The sequence below is a fragment of the Saccopteryx bilineata genome, chromosome 7, assembly GCF_036850765.1.
Source record: "Saccopteryx bilineata isolate mSacBil1 chromosome 7, mSacBil1_pri_phased_curated, whole genome shotgun sequence".
Taxonomy (NCBI): Eukaryota; Metazoa; Chordata; class Mammalia; order Chiroptera; family Emballonuridae; genus Saccopteryx; species Saccopteryx bilineata.
Window position 1 is genome coordinate 13,982,849 of NC_089496.1, and position 16,778 is coordinate 13,999,626.

Below are 16,778 nucleotides of genomic sequence, written 5' to 3' on the forward strand. Positions count from 1 at the left end.
TGGTCAGCACCAGGTCCAGGGCTGGCACATCCAGCAGCCAGATGTGGAGAGCATCAGTTCAGGACAGAACAACCCTTGTTAGAATGGTATCTTAAGGAAGGGCTTCTCACACCTGACCCAACTAAGGCACAGAAAACACCAACACAAATGACAAAAAGAACAGTAGCAGCAGACACGTAGCCCACAGCAGATTACAAACAACAGCTGATTCCAACCCAGGAAGATCTAGAAATAACACAAATGGAAGCTGGAGCTAGACAATACTAACCCTAGACTCAGCTAGCTACATAAACAACACACCCAAAGGAAGAGTCTATACACAGACAAAATGAGCAGAAAGAAAGAGAAATGCAATCCAAATGAATCAACAAGTGAAATCCCCAGAAAAAGACATGAATGAGATGGAAGTAACCAAACTACCAGATGCAGAGTTTAAAACAATGCTTTTTAGGATGCTCAAGGATCTTAGAGCAACAATGGATGGACATAATGAGCACCTACATAAAGAGATAGCAAACATCAAAAAAGACATTGAGATCATAAAGAAGAATCAATCAGAAATGACAAATACAATATCAGAAATGAAGATTGCACTAGAAGGAATCAACAGCAGGCTGGATGAAGCAGAAGACCAAATTAGCGATTTAGAGGACCAGTTAAATGAAAGCACAGAAGCAGAGCAGCAAAAGGAAAATAGGCTCAAAAAGTCTGAGGAAACTCTAAGAGAGCTCTGTGACAACATGAAGAAAAACAACATCCGCATTATAGGGGTTCCTGAAGGAGAAGAAAAAGAATAAGGATAGAGAGCCTGTTTCAAGAAATAATAGCTGAAAACTTCCCTAAATTGAAGTTCAGGAAGCACAGAGAGTTCAATTAAAGAGGAACCCAAGGAGACCTACACCAAGACACATCATAAAGTGTCAAAATTAAGAGACAAAGAAAGAATACTAAAAACTACAAGAGAAAAGCAGTTAATTACCTACAGAGGAGCCCCCATAAGGATGACATCTGACTTCTCAACAGAAACACTAGAGGCCAGAAGGGATTGGCAAGAAATATTCAAAATGATGCAAAGCAAGAACCTACAACCAAGACTTCTTTATCCAGCAAGGCTATCATTTAAAATTGAAGGAGAAATAAAAAGCTTCCCAGACAAAAAAACCTTCAAGGAATTCATTACAAGCAAACCAGTACTGCAAGAAATGTTAAGGGGCCTGTTGTAAACAGAACAAAGGGGGGGGGGGGAATCTAGAAAAAGAGGAATGTAGATTTAAAGAATAAAATGACAATAAACAACTACATATCAGTAATAACCTTAAATATAAATGGATTAAATGCTCCAATCAAAAGACATAGGGTAGCTGCGTGGATAAGAAAACAGAACCTGTACTTACACTGTCTACAAGAGACCCACCTCATAACAAAAGATACACATAAACTGAAAGAGAAGGGATGGAAACAAATATTTCATGCAAATGGAAATGAAAAAAAAAAAAGCTGAGATAGCAATACTTATATCAGACAAAATAGACTTTAAAACAAAGGCTATAGGCCCTGGCCAGTTGGCTCAGCAGTAGAGCGTCGGCCTAGCGTGCGGAGGACCTGGGTTCGATTCCCGGCCAGGGCACACAGGAGAAGTGCCCATTTGCTTCTCCACCCCTCCTCCGCGCCTTCCTCTCTGTCTCTCTCTTCCCCTCCCGCAGCCAAGGCTCCATTGGAGCAAAGATGGCCCGGGCGCTGGGGATGGCTCCTTGGCCTCTGCCTCAGGCGCTAGAGTGGCTCTGGTCGCAACATGGCGACACCCAGGATGGGCAGAGCATCGCCCCCTGGTGGGCAGAGTGTCGCCCCCTGGTGGGCGTGCCGGGTGGATCCCGGTCGGGCGCATGCGGGAGTCTGTCTGACTGTCTCTCCCTGTTTCCAGCTTCAGAAAAATGAAAAAAAAACAAAAAAAAAAAACAAAGGCTACAATAAGGGATAAAGAAGGTCATTACGTAATGATAAAGGGTGCAATCCAATAGGAAAATATAACCATTATTAATATCTATGCACCTAATATAGGAGCACCTAAATATATAAAGCAGATTTCGATGAACACAAAGGGCAATATCAATAGCAATACTATAATAGTTGGGAACATTAATACCCCACTAACATCAAGGGATAGATCCTCCAGACAGAAAATTAACAAAGAAACAGCGGCCTTAAATGACACACTAGATCAACTGGATTTAATAGATACCTTCAGAACCTTTCATCCCAAAGCAGCAGAATGTACATTTTTTTCAAGTGCTCATGGTACATTCTCTATAATAGACCACATGTTAGGACACCAAACAAGTCTCAATAAATTTAAGAAGATTGAAATCATATCAAGCATCTTCTCTGATCACAATGACATAAAACTAGAAATCAACTGCAATAGAAAAACTGAAAAACATTCAAACTTGGAGGCTCAGTAGCACGTTGTTAAATAATGAATGGGTTAACAATGAGATCAAGGAAGAAATAAAAAATTTCCTTGAACAAATGAAAATGAACATAGAACAACTCAAAATCTATGGGACACAGCAAAAGCAGTCCTGAGAGGGAAGTTCATAGCATTACAGGCATACCTTAAAAAGCAAGAAAAAGCTCAAATAAACAACCCTGCAATTAAAAGAACTAGAAAAACAACAACAAATAAAGCCCAGAGGAAGAAGGAAGGAAACAATAAAGATCAGAGCAGAAATAAATGACATAGAAGCTAAAAAACAATACAGAAGATCAATGGAACCAAGAGCTGGTTCTTTGAAAAGGTAAATAAGATTGATGAACCTTTAACCAGGCTCACCAAGAAAAAAAGAGAGAGAACTCAAATAAAATTTAAAATGACAGTGGAGAAGTAACAACTGACACTGCAGAAATACAAAGGATTGTTAGAAAATACTGTGAAGATCTGTATGCCATAAAACTGGACAGCCTAGGTGAAATGGACAAATTCCTTGAGACATATAATCTTCTAAAAATCAGTCTCCAGACAGAAAACCTAAAGAGGCCAATAACAACAAATTACACTGAAACAGTTATCAAAAATCTCCCAACAAACAAACGTCCTGGACCAGATAGAGGCGAATTTAACCAAATATTCAAAGAACTAACACCTGTCCTTCTCAAGCTATTTCAAAAAATTCAAGAGAAGACTTCCAAACTTCTTTTATGAGGCAAGCATAACCCTCATTCCAAAACCAGGTAAAGATACTACAAAAAAAGAAAACTATAGGCCAATATCCCTGATGAACCTAGATGCTAAAATTTTCAACAAAATATTAGCAAACCAATCCAGCAATACATGAAAAAAAATCATACATGATGATCAAGTGGGATTTATTCTGGGGAGGCAAGGTTGGTACAATATTTGCAAATCAATGTGATTCATCACATAAACAAAAGGAAGGATAAAAATTACATGATAGTATCAATAGATGCAAAAAAGCATTTAATAAAATCCAGCACCCATTTATGATCAAAACTCTCAGCAAAGTGGGAATACAGGGAACATACCTCAACATAATAAAGGCCATCTACGATAAACCCACAGCCAACATCATACTGAATGGGCAAAAATTAAAAGCAATCCCCTTAAGATCAGGAACAAGACAGCGATGCCCCCTTTCACCACTCTTATTCAACATAATTCTTGAAGTCTTAATCACAGCAGTCAGACAAGAAGAAGAAATAAAAGGCATCCAAATTGGAAAAGAAGCGAAACTATTATTATTTGCTGAAGGCATGATATTGTACATAGAAAACCCTAAAGTCTCAGTCAAAAAACTACTAGACCTAATAAACGAATTCGGCAAAGTGGCAGGATATAAAATCAATATTCAGAAATCAGTAGCATTTTTATACACTGACAATAAACTGTCTGGAAAAAGAAATTAAGGAAACAATCCTCTTCACTATTGCAACCAAAAAAATAAAGTACCTAGGAGTAAATTTAACCAAGGAGGTAAAAGACTTGTACTCAGAAATTTTTAAGACATTGATAAAAGAAATCAAGGAGGATACAAACAAATGGAAACATATACCATGTTTATGGATAGGAAGAATAAACATCATTAAAATGTCTATACTACACAAAGGAATTTATAAATTCAATGCAATTCCTATTAAAATATCAATGGCATACTTCAAAGATTAGAACAAATATTCCAAATATTTATATGGAGCCAAAAAAGAACATGAATAACCTCAGCAATCCTGAAAAAGAAGAATAAAGTGGGAGGTATCACACTTCCTGATATTGAGTTATACTACAAGGCTGTTGTACTCAAAACAGCTTGGTACTGGCATAAGAACAGACATATATATCAATGGAACAGAACAGAGAACCCAGAAATAAACCCACACCTTTATGGACAACTGATATTTGACAAAGGAGGTAAGAACATACAATGGAGTAAAGACAGCCTCTTTAACTAATAGTGTTGGGGAAATTGGACAGCTACCTGCAAAAAAATGAAACTAGACCATCAACTTACACCATACACAAAAATAAACTCAAAATGTATAAAAGACTTAAATGTAGGTTGTGAAACCATAAGCATCTTAGAAGAAAACATAGGCAGTAAGCTCTCCGATATCTCTCACAGCAACATCTTTGCTGATTTATCTCCACGGGCAAGTGAAATAAAGGACAGGATGAACAAATGGGACTATATGAAACTAAAAAGCTTTTGCACAGCAAAAGACAATATGAATAAAAAAGATAACTCACAATGGGAGAACATATTTGCCAGCATGTCTGATAAGGGGTTAATAACAAAAATTTATAAAGAAGTTCTAAAACTTAACATCAGGAAGGTAAACAATCCAATTAAAAAATGGGAAAAAGAACTGAACAGACACTTCTCCAAAGAAGACATACAGATGGCCAATAGGTATATGAAAAAACGTTCGACATCACTAATCATTAGAGAAATGCAAATTAAAACCACAATGAAATACCACCTCACATCAGTCAGAATGGTGCTCACTAACAAAACAACACACAAGAAGTGCTGGTGAGGGTGTGGAGAAAAGGGAACCCTCCTGCACTGCTGGTAGGAATGCAGACTGGAGCAGCCACTGTGGAGAAGTGTATGATGTCTTCTCAAAATATAAAAAATGGAACTACCTTTTGACCCAGCTATCCCACTTTTAGGAATATATCCTAAGAACACCAAATCACTGATTCAAAAGGAGAAATGCACCTTCATGTTTATTGCAGCATTGTTTACAATCGCCAAGATTTGGAAACAGCCCAAGTGTCCATCAGTGAATGAGTGGATTAAGAAGCGGTGGTACATATACACAATGGAATACTATGTGGCCATGAAAAAGAGGGAAATCTTACCTTTTGCAACAGCATGGATGGACCTGGAAACTATTATGCTAAGTGAAATAAGCCAGGCCGAGAAAGACAAATATCATATGATCTCACTTATATGTGGAATCTAATGAACAAAGTGAACTGAGGAACAGATAGAGACAGAGGCGAGATCACAGGGGCCAGAGGGGCAGTGGTAGGAGGGAGGGGTGATGAGGGGATGGGATCAGAGAAGGTAAAGGGATTCATGAAAAACATAATACACATAATACAGAGGTATAGATAGCAAGACAGGAAATCCTAGAGGGGAAGGGGGAGGGTGTGGAGGGGAGGGAGGCAGGGGGGTTGTGGGGGGCCACTTGGGTGTGGGAGTGAGGGAGTTGTATTTGGTGGGACTCTTTAATCCATGTAAACACAATAAATTAAAATTAATTTTTAAAAAAATAAACACAAGAATCTGTTACTGTGGTTTCCACTGAGGAGTGCACAGGGCAGATAGAGTGGTGGTGTTTGATTTTACCTTGTTCCCTCTACACTGTTTGAAATTTATCACCATGTATTAATTTTATTAACAATTTTTTTTTTTTTACAGGGACAGAGAGTCAGATAGAGGGATAGATAGGGACAGACAGGAACAGAAAGAGATGAGAGGCATCAATCATCAGTTTCTCATTGAGACACCTTAGTTGTTCATTGATTGCTTTCTCATATGTGCCTTGACCGTGGGCCTTCAGCAGACCAAGTGACCCCTTGCTCAGCGACTTTAGGTCCGAGCTGGTGAATTTTTTTTGCTCAACCCAGATGAGCTCGTGCTCAAGCTGGCAACCTCGGGGTCTCGAACCTGGGTCTTCCGCATCCCAGTCCGACACTCTATCCACTGCGCCACTGCCTGGTCAGGCTATTAACAATTTTTAAGGAAAATAAAGTTTAATATCAGTATTTCATACATTTTTAATGTATGAAAAAAAATTTGGGGCCCTGGCCGGTTGGCTCAGCGGTAGAGCGTTGGCCTGGCGTGCGGAGGACCCGGGTTCGATTCCCGGCCAGGGCACACGGGAGAAGCGCCCATTTGCTTCTCCACCCCTCCGCCGCGCTTTCCTCTCTGTCTCTCTCTTCCCCTCCCGCAGCCAAGGCTCCATTGGAGCAAAGATGGGCCGGGCGCTGGGGATGGCTCTGTGGCCTCTGCCCCAGGCGCTAGAGTGGCTCTGGTCGCGACATGGCGACGCCCAGGATGGGCAGATTATCGCCCCCTGGTGGGCAGAGCGTAGCCCCTGGTGGGCGTGCCGGGTGGATCCCGGTCGGGCGCATGCGGGAGTCTATCTGTCTGTCTCTCCCCGTTTCCAGCTTCAGAAAAATGAAAAAAAAAAAAAAATTTTGGTTAAGAAAGAAAATTAAGGCCCTGGCCAAGTTACTCAGTTGATAGAGCATTCTCCTAATATGCCAAGGTTGCAGGTTCAAGTGCCGGTCAGAGCACATACAAGACTACTCCAATGAATGCATAAATAAGTGGAACAACAAATCAGCGTTTCTCTGTATCCATGCTGCTTCCCCGCACTCTCTGAAATCAATAAACAAAAATTTTTAAAAATAAAATTACACAAAATCATATATTCTCCTTCTTAACAAATTAATATGTACAATGTGATCAAAGGAATATATGAGTGTTCAGGATTGGTACAAAAAGACCAGAAAAAAAATACCAAAACTTAATAGTGATCATTTCTGGTTATGAAAATATGGATGAATTTCCTTTTCCTTTATGTTTTTCTTCTTTCTTCTTCTCCTTCTCCTCTTTCTTCTCCTCCTCCTCCTCCTTCTTCTTCTTTTTCTTCCTCCTTTCTCCTTCCTCCCTCCTCCCTCTTTCTTCTTCTTCCTTCCTCCTTCTCCTCCTCCTTCTTTCTTCTTTATTCTCCTTCTCCTCCTCCTTCTCATTCTCCTTCTTCTTTTCTTCCTTCTTCCTTCTTCTTCTTCTAATATTATCTAGTAAACACTTAATGCCTTTGTAATCAAAGAAAGTTTTATAAAATATTAGCAACCAGGTTTCTTCCCGGGCCTGGTGAAGAGCACATTTGTCACTGTTTTCTAACCTCACAACCTTCTCCCTGCTCCTCACTCTGTAATTTTAAGTCTCTTGTGGAAAGTATAGTTTTACATGACCTTAAGTTTATAAAGTAGGAATTCTATTTGAGTTTTTTAATTACTGTTTTCAGTTATAAGTTGTAAGAATGCTGATATTTTAGCTACTCGACTCTTAACATTTGCTGGTTATTTCTATCACTGCCTGTTTAAATGATTGTGAAACATTTTTCACATAAAAAAGGTAAGCTCAAAGATTCATTGTAATCTACTAAGAAAGAGGCCATATTGTTATTTAGTTTTGGTAACCAAACTGTTTTAAAATTTTCATACTTTAAATAGAAATAAACTAAGTTTTGAGAGGTTCCTTTTTTGTTCCAAAGATATTTCATCTAAGAATAATTGCAATAAAATCATTTATGTAGCAGATGTTAAGCCTCTCCTTTGTTAGGTATGCATGGGGGGGGGGGGGGGGTGAAGACATTCAAAGTATTATAGATCTCCCTAACAATGTAATTGGAAAAGTCAGATTAAAATAACACTGCGTGTCCTCAGTGCTCTGAGACCAATGCCAAGTGTTAGGAGGAGGGGAGTGGGGGAGGGGGAGTGAAGGAGGAGGGAGCCCTTTTATGGCTTTTATAGAAGATATGAATTGAGAAGCCTCATTTGAGTAAGAGAATTTGAGCCAAGCCTAGAAGCATAGGCAGTACTTTAAAATGTGACACAAGGAGAGAAAATTTCATGGCTAGCTGAGTCTGAAAAAAATCAATATTATTTTTATTTCAGGTCCAAGTTTTGAAACTGCTGTTGAATTTGTCTGAAAATCCAGCCATGACCGAAGGACTACTTGGTGCCCAAGTAAATAGCTTACATATTGGTTTTGTAAATATATACATTTGTCCAGATTTATCCCTTTCAAAATGTTAACAGGGATTGGCCAGGTGGCTCAGTTGGTCAGAGTATTGTCCTGATGCACCACGGTTATGGGTTCGATCCCTGGTCAGGAGACATACAAGAATCAACCAATGAATGTATAAATGGGTAGAACAAATCAGTGTCTCTTTCTCTCCCTTCCCTTCCTCTCACTTTAAAAAAAAATAATTTAAAATTTTTAAATGTTGGCCCTGGCCGGTTGGCTCAGAGGTAGAGCCTCGGCCTGGCGTGCAGGGGACCTGGGTTCGATTCCCGGCCAGGGCACATAGGAGAAGCGCCCATTTGCTTCTCCACCCCCACCCCCTCCTTCCTCTCTGTCTCTCTCTTCCCCTCCCGCAGCCAAGGCTCCATTGGAGCAAAGATGGCCCGGGCGCTGGGGATGGCTCCTTGGCCTCTGCCCCAGGCACTAGAGTGGCTCTGGTCGCAGCAGAGCGACCCCCGGAGGGGCAGAGCATCGCCCGCTGGTGGGCAGAGCGTCACCCCTGGTGGGCGTGCTGGATGGATCCCGGTCGGGCACATGCGGGAGTCTGTCTGACTGTCTCACCCCGTTTCCAGCTTCAGAAAAGTGAAAAAAATAATAATTAAAAAAAAATAAATTAAAAAAATTTTAAATGTTAACAGGATTATTTCTGAGGAACAATATTGTGTTATGTCTCTGGTTCTTTTTGCCTACATGAATTTCCTAATTTTTTTTGTAATGAGTATATTTTACTTTTAGAAATTGTTTTTGAAAAGGTCTCCCTAAGCAAAAATAAATAGAAATTTTTGTCTCTACCCAATCTGTGGTACACTTACATTTTTTATACTTGACTTGTGTTTGCATGTATCTTACCTGCTGAAACACTAGTATTTATTGAGTCCCCAGTATGTGCCAGAAGCTGTACCTCTGTGAGTACAGTATGACATGGTGCTTGTCCTCATGGAACTTATGGTATAGAGAGAAGAGACAAAAATATATAACAAATGAACAGGATAGTTAAAACATAAGTATTTCGAAGGAAGCAAAGATGGTGCAGAGATAGAATGACCTCAACTCCTGAGGAAAAGAGACCCAGTTGTATTCATCTGTTCATCCCTGTGGGGTAAGTGTAGTAAGTGTTTGGTGAGTTAATGAGTTCCCGTGAAGACTGTATGATGGGTCTTACAAAAGGAAATGGGTGTTCTTCTAAATGATATTATAGGATTCCAAGGAAATAGTATTTTCAGCTAAAAAATAAAACCTCTTTTTCCCATTATTATATAAAATGGGAGTACATCAGGTTTTTGTTTGTTTTTGTTTTGTTTTTTATTCAGTGAGAGGGGAGACAGAGACAGACTGGGATCCACCTAGCAAGCCCACTAGGGGCAATGCTCTGCCCATCTGGGGCCATTGCTCTGCTGCTCAGCAACTGAGCTCTTCTTTGCGCCTGTGGTGGAAGGCGTGGAGCCGTCCTCAGTGCTCGGGGCCAACTAGCTCCAATCGAGCCATGGCTGCCGGAGGGGGAGAGAGAGAGAAGCAAGAGGGGGAGGGGTGGAGAATCAGGTGGGCGCTTCTGTGTGCCCTGACTGGGAATCAAACCCAGGACTTCCTCGCACCGGGCTGATGCTTTACCACTGAGCCAATCAGCCAGGGCCCTGTACTCAACAATTTTAAAATGTGAAAATATACATGAAAAATGTTTTCATATATTATTAAAATAATGCTCATTGTTTCCTATTTCAGGTGGATTCATCGTTCCTTTCTCTTTATGACAGCCACGTGGCAAAGGAGATTCTCCTTCGAGTTCTTACACTATTTCAGAATATAAATAACTGCCTCAAAGAGGAAGGCCATTCAGGTGTTCAGCCTACTTTCCCTAAAGGTTCACTGTTTTTCCTGTTATATGGGGAAGAATGTGCCCAGAAAATGAGAGCATTAATTAATCACCATGATGCAGACATTAGGGAAAAGGTAACAATACCCAAATTCTAATTGGTAGATCATATTTTCCCAGAGTAATGCAGTCAGAAGTAATGCACGTCAACTTCTTTACAAAGGGATTCTTTCAGCTGCTGAATTCAGTTAATCCCAGGTTTCATCATTGACATAGCTATCACTTGCCATGGTTTTCTGGTTTACTATGGACCACTTTATTGATACCAAATGAATGCAGTATAACAGCTTATTCTGACACATTTTTTTATTTTGCTATTTGCTGAACTACTTCAATTACTTCGACATAGAATGACAGTGACCTTTTTGTGTAAGCTACTCTTCTGTTTGCTGAGATTTGTAACTACTCGTGGAGAGAGCATTAGCATGACTTACAGAACCCAGTAGGAATGACCTTGTTCTTGTCGTAGCACTGAAATCCTAGGCTATTGAGTGTACCTGCTAGCATAGCCATACTGCTTTTGAAAGTCTGTTCCAATCATTAAAATCTGTTCTAGTCAATGCACATTGTAAACTTTCAGAAGTGTTTCCTGTACTCACCCACTCCCATTCAGTGTGCCAGTATGAAGATGCTGTGTATAACATACTGGGATCAGTCCAAATGTCCACCTACAGGCACTGTTTACATCAGTTATCTACTCTTAAAAGAACTAAGCAGGTCTGATTGTGCCAGTGTGGAAAGACACCCATGAAGTATGAATGCGTTTTTTAAATGAAAAATGTTGACGCTTATATGGTCAGCACCCTTCTAGACCACCACCCAAACACCTGGGAGTGGGGCTCTGGAGCGAGGAAGTGACTTTTCTAAGTACAACTTCTACTATTTGAATTTTTTACTATGGCATGAATTTTGTAACAACTTTCTAAATAAAAAGGACAAATAACTCACAAGGTCATGTTTTGTCCCATTTATTGATAGTACTTTATTTTTATCCATATTTCACTTGACTAAAACTACAGTATATGAAAATTTCTCAGCCATTTTTTTTAAATTGTATTTTTGCTTCAAAAGCCACTGTAACGATTTACTGAGTGATGTGAATTCAGCCAGGATTTGTAATAATTTTCCTGTCCCACACCATGCTTAGTGTTAAGTCAGAACGCAGGCAGAAGCTTTCCTAGTCGTAGTTAAGGCAAATCTTTAAGAGTGCTTTATTTCATTTTAAATACATGGATTTCCATAGGAAGTCACAAATCCTCAAACAGAAAAATGTGTATTTTCAGTTATCCTAATACAGAAATCAAACTTGGAAAAAATGCTTGTACAGTAAGAAAAGGAATCAATATTGAGATGAAAACATGTCAATTCCTAATTGGCTACAGTGGTAATGTAAAGATGACAACTAAGAAGAACACTTATTTATCATTGATGCAAACATAAGTATTAATTCCCTGAAATATGCATTTTTTATAATAATTTTCAAAATCTGCCTTATTTAATGAAAGTATATATTCAAAATGCACACATTAAAAACCAGGCTTTGGCTTCATTTTGCTTTAGCAGCACTGGACTCTAAAACTGTCTCTTCTTTTTCTCTATTATTAGTGTGAATAAACACTCATATCCTGGAAGTCAGAGCATTGAAACTGAAATGTCAAAATGCCAAAGGAAAAGGAAGGAGTCATTTTAACTACCCAGAGTAACAGTAAAAATGGACAAGCGGTATTTATCTGTAGGACATGGCATACCTTGGCTTTTGTTAGGTGGGATTTCCCCTGGTTGGTGTTCCACCCTCATGGGCATTGAGGAGTATGTGTTCCTCCATCCCCACAGGAGAAAGGGAAACTTCAGTAAAAGCTCACATATTGGCATGACGCCAGCTAATCATAGAAGAAATGAAATTGGCTTCATGGGTATTACGAAGTGCATTAGACTGGAGGGAAGAGAGTGGATCTTTCTAATTCTTTTTCATTTTGCACATAACCCCTTAAAAATGTCAGTAAGTGGAAAATAAAATGGGAAGAACCAGCACTCAACAGTGAGATTCTATAAGGAGAGGAAGCTTGATGTACTTCTTTAGTGATAAAACATCAAAGTAGAAAGAATGTGAATGGTAATTAAAAATTAAAGCTTGTGCGGCAGCCTAAAAAAATGAGGCAGGCTCATTTAAATGGAACTAGAACATAATTTAAAGTGCTTACACACTGTCAGATGGTACATGTGAGTACAATAATGTTAAGGCCATCCATAGAGAAAAAATAAGTAACATGTACTTAGCTTGCTTCATAGAGCAGAAGAGATGAATTTTCAATTCAGCATGCAGGCCAGTATTACCCAACAAGCCCCAAAGCAATTCTACCCCAAACTTAACATCCTGACTTGCATCTGCTTGCAAAATGTTCCTTTGAGGTAAAAAAAGTTTATGCTTGTTCAATTTTCTTTCCTGAAGGTCTATTTTATTTTATGGGGAAGTTTTCTGTGGTTAGTGCCTCCAGATCACATACCTTCACATACATTCTATATACAAACATTACGCACACATTTCCCACACACATGCTATAAGCATGTGGTTTGCATCTTTATCGATAAAGATGCTTAATTTTGAATAAGATGATTTACATTTGCTTTCATTCCCCAAATATACAGAATGAGTGAGCTAAAGTTGTTAGTCCTTGCTGTTTAGTGTCCTGATAGATACACTTAAATCTGCAACAAGAACAATACATTATCAAAAGAATTAGCCTGTTTTTAGCTTTCAAATCGACCTGTGTGTATTAGGTAGTGATATCTTCAATCATTTTCTTCTATTTTCAAAGTGCATTTTTTTAAAATCACGTTATTATTTATTCACACTGTTTGGAGGTAATTCACAATGCTCCTCTTGCACACGAGGAAGCTGAGGCACAGTGAGCACAGGGAACTCGTTTCGGGGTACGCAGAAAAAGCCGTGGTGATTAAGCGGCTAACTCAGAGGATGCATGTAAGTGTGCAACAGTATTGCCTGGGTAGCATTTGGTGTAAAAAAAACCTATTTTGATTATTTTTTATAAATGAAGTCCACTTCACTGAGACTATAGATCAGTTAGAATGGGCCTCCAAAGTATCCAATCAGCTCTTAGGATGGTTCAGTGATCAAGCAGCTACAGAGCCTTTATAGGACTAAAGCTCGGATCAGCTGATTCCCATCTCTTTTTCTTTTTTTCCATTTTGGCTTAAAAGTAGAAACGTGCTGAGGGGGTCATTGAATATAAAAATATAAGATATCTGAATCATGTAAAACAAAATATAGATCTTATCTATATATTTAGAGTTAGAGCTAAGAAGTGAGAAAAAAAATGAGTGCGTGGAAAGAAAATGAAGAGAATAAAATTCAATTCAAAGTGCACGGTATATTAACATTGAAGATCTGCATTTATCCTGGTAAAAATATCACTTCCTTGCAGCTATGTCTGTACTTAGCAGGTCCGACATTAAGATTAAAAATAGAAATTTTCATAAATCATGTTCTCATAACCACACACTTCCCTTCTGTCCAACTCCTAGGGCTTTTGATTTGGGAATTGCAGACATGCAATGGAAATATACTGTTCCCCTCTTTAAAAATCAAGTCTTTACATATAACTTTGCCCAAAGTCTTCGGTTTTTATGCTTGAAAAATATCATTTAATATTTGGCATGTAAGCTAATCTTAGTAGAGCAATAAAGTGCTATAAGCATGTGGGAGTCGATTTTATCGTTAATGTGAACGGAAGAAGTACGTTTAGGGGAGCAGGCCTCTGAAAAGTATCTAGGTGTGTAGACGGGCTCGACTCACCTTGTAGAAGGCCCTCAAGACTAGAACAGAAATGAGTCTTTAAAATCAGTTTATCATAACGTCAGAATATTCTACCACTAAAGTATAAGGCTTTAGTTTAAAAAAAAATCCCACTCATCACTTACACCATTGAGACAAGATTTAAAATCGATATTAACCAATTATTTAAATGACCCATACCTGAACTCTGTTTATATGAACTGGCAATTGTATTAGTAAAGTTATTACACAGAACATAAAACAGAAACTTGCAGAAGTTTCCAAATGTAAAAAATTATGATGAATTTCTTAGTCTTTTCAAATTTATATCAAATTTATTTCATTAAAAGCTATGCTTGTATTTATTCGAAGTTGTCATCAGTATTTAGGTATCTTGATTCTCCATGCTTCAAGACAAAAAAATCTTCAGTCTTAAGTCCGTAGCTTTCTAGAGCTTCGTTCAGTTTCACTGGAGGCTCTAAGTAATGCTGGCAAAGGGTGGAGAGAGAAAACAGCAGGAAGAGATTAACCAGACATGTGTTCGGGGGTATTTCAAATAAGAATTCAAACTAAATAACTAACATATGCCCTTACTTTTCATTGAAGCGTTAGCAAATGAGTTCATCATACTTTCTAGTACAACAGAGTCATTGTTAAGTGAGTAGAAATGTCTTATCTATCCACACACCAGAGTATGTTAAATTTGGTGCCAGCTTAGACTGAACATCATTACATTGCATGAAATCTGATCACTATTGTACTACATGAAATTTCAATGTAAATGGAATCGATAATGTTAGAGAATTAAATATTACCAATATTTTTTAACACAGAAACTTACATTGTAAGAGTATCGTGTGTGTGAGCAAATGCTAGGGAGATACTTTTGGCTGAAGAAGGGTGGTGACCCTCACACGCTGAGCCACATAGTGACCCTGCAGTCTACAGAGTGAAAGCCCCAGAGGTATGGCAGGTGGAATGTCCCATCGCCCTGTTTCCTCACCTTTTCAAAGTTAAAAAAAAAGTGAAGACAGCACACTGTTGCAGAATATTTTAACCTGTCAAATATTTTCCAAATAAATGGACACCACCTAAATATGTGTTATTCTAACTGCTGACTTAAAAGATATAAAAAAAAATTATCTCACCAGTTATTTCTTTTGGTCTAACTATTTACATTGTATAATTGCTATTTTTCCCCTTTATTTCAAAGGGGTTTTCCCCAATTTCAATTTTAAAAGCCATAAATTGTGAAAGCAGAAAGTAGGAATAAAAGTCAAAACAGTGTCTCGCCCTGGCCAAGTGGCTCTGTGGATAAAGCATCGACCTGGCACACCAGAGATCATGGGTTCAGCCCTTGCTCAGGGCACCTGTGAGAAGCAATCAATGAGTACACAGCTACATGGGACAACTAAGTGAAACGACAAGTTGGTGCTTCTCTCTCTTTCTGTTCCTCTCTCTCTCTCAAACCAATGGAAAAATAAAAAAATCTACGTGTCTCATCTCACCACAAGGGTAAGTCAGCCTCCAACCTGAATGCAACGAGTATCTTCTGAGCACCCTAGAGGAGACAAGCCAGGGAACCAAACAAACCCTTGTCTTCCAGGAGCTGACAGTCTCATACGGAGACAGTCAGAAATGGACAGATAAGAAAATAGTATCAGAGTGGTCGATATATTCTGGGGACAAAGTGGAAATAAGTGTGAGAGGTAAGGGTTTAGTTTTTTGTTTGTTTGTTTTTGTATTTTTCTGAAGCTGGAAACAGGGAGGCAGTCAAACAGACTCCCGCATGCACCTGACCGGGATCCACCCGGCACGCCCACAAGGGGGCGATGCTCTGCCCATCTGGGGCGTTGCTCTGCTGCGACCAGAGCCACTCTAGCGCCTGGGGCAGAGGCCAAGGAGCCATCCCCAGCGCCCGGGCCATCTTTGCTCCAGTGGAGCCTCGGCTGCGGGAGCGGAAGAGAGAGACAGAGAGGAAGGAGAGGGGGAGGGGTGGAGAAGCAGATGGGCGCATCTCCTGTGTGCCCTGGCCAGGAATCGAACCCGGGACTCCTGCACGCCAGGCCGACACTCTACCACTGAGCCAACCAGCCAGGGCGAGGGTTTAGTTTTAAAAACAGTTAAGCAGTTCTCTTTGAGAAGGCGACATCTGCACAGGACTTTGCAGGGGAAGAGAGCTGTGGTTTGACTGAGTGTGATGGGAAGCTACCAAGTAGTTCCTAGGGAGGAACTGACTCAGGGTGCAAAGGTCACTGTCCTCTGCAGTGTTGAGAACAGACTGCAAGGGCCAGCGTGGTTGAAGGTGGTGAGAAGTCAATGTCTGAATATAATCTGAAGGTTGAGCTGACTACTTGTGGGAAAAACTGGATGGAGGACATGAGAGAAAGTGAAGTCAAGGTTTTGGCCTCAGTAACTGGAAGAAGGAGTCTGGTGTTGACTGAGATGTAAGAGAAACCAATTTGAGGGCCGATCAGGAAGTCTGGTTCTGGACTTGGGCTTTGGTACCAATGTTAACAAGGCAGTTGGAAATATATATAAATGTGGACTGCTATAAGGGGAAACACCTGAGCTACGGAGGTACAGTGGGGAGATGGTGTTTCAAGTCATAAGACTGATGGCATCCCCAAGGGAGTAAAGAGCTCGGAGCGGTCCATGGATGCAGCCCTAAGGCACTCCCTGTGCAGAGGGCACAGAAGTGAGGAAGGAGCAGCACAGACCAAGAGACAGCTAGTGATGTACCAGAAAACCAGGAAAGTTTTCTGCAGCCTGAAAT

The 16,778-nt window shown here is 39.8% G+C and overlaps 2 protein-coding genes across 11 annotated transcripts in view; one reads left to right on the forward strand and one right to left on the reverse strand.

Annotated features, from left to right (window-relative positions):
• ARMC10 (armadillo repeat containing 10) overlaps positions 1 to 11,159 on the forward strand; it is a 36,153-nt gene extending 24,994 nt beyond the window's left edge. The window contains exons 5-6 of the mRNA XM_066240040.1: positions 8,210 to 8,281; positions 10,059 to 11,159. Of these exons, the coding sequence (XP_066096137.1) occupies positions 8,210 to 8,281; positions 10,059 to 10,307 (321 nt within the window). The 3' untranslated portion in view covers positions 10,308 to 11,159. The remainder of the gene's footprint in view (positions 1 to 8,209; positions 8,282 to 10,058) is intronic.
• Positions 11,160 to 11,396: 237 nt separating this feature from the next.
• NAPEPLD (N-acyl phosphatidylethanolamine phospholipase D) overlaps positions 11,397 to 16,778 on the reverse strand; it is a 48,149-nt gene continuing 42,767 nt past the window's right edge. For all 10 annotated transcript variants that reach the window (XM_066240029.1, XM_066240030.1, XM_066240034.1 and 7 more), the window contains one exon: positions 11,397 to 14,490. In XM_066240029.1, coding sequence (XP_066096126.1) covers positions 14,365 to 14,490 — 126 coding nt within the window. In that variant the 3' untranslated portion in view covers positions 11,397 to 14,364. The remainder of the gene's footprint in view (positions 14,491 to 16,778) is intronic.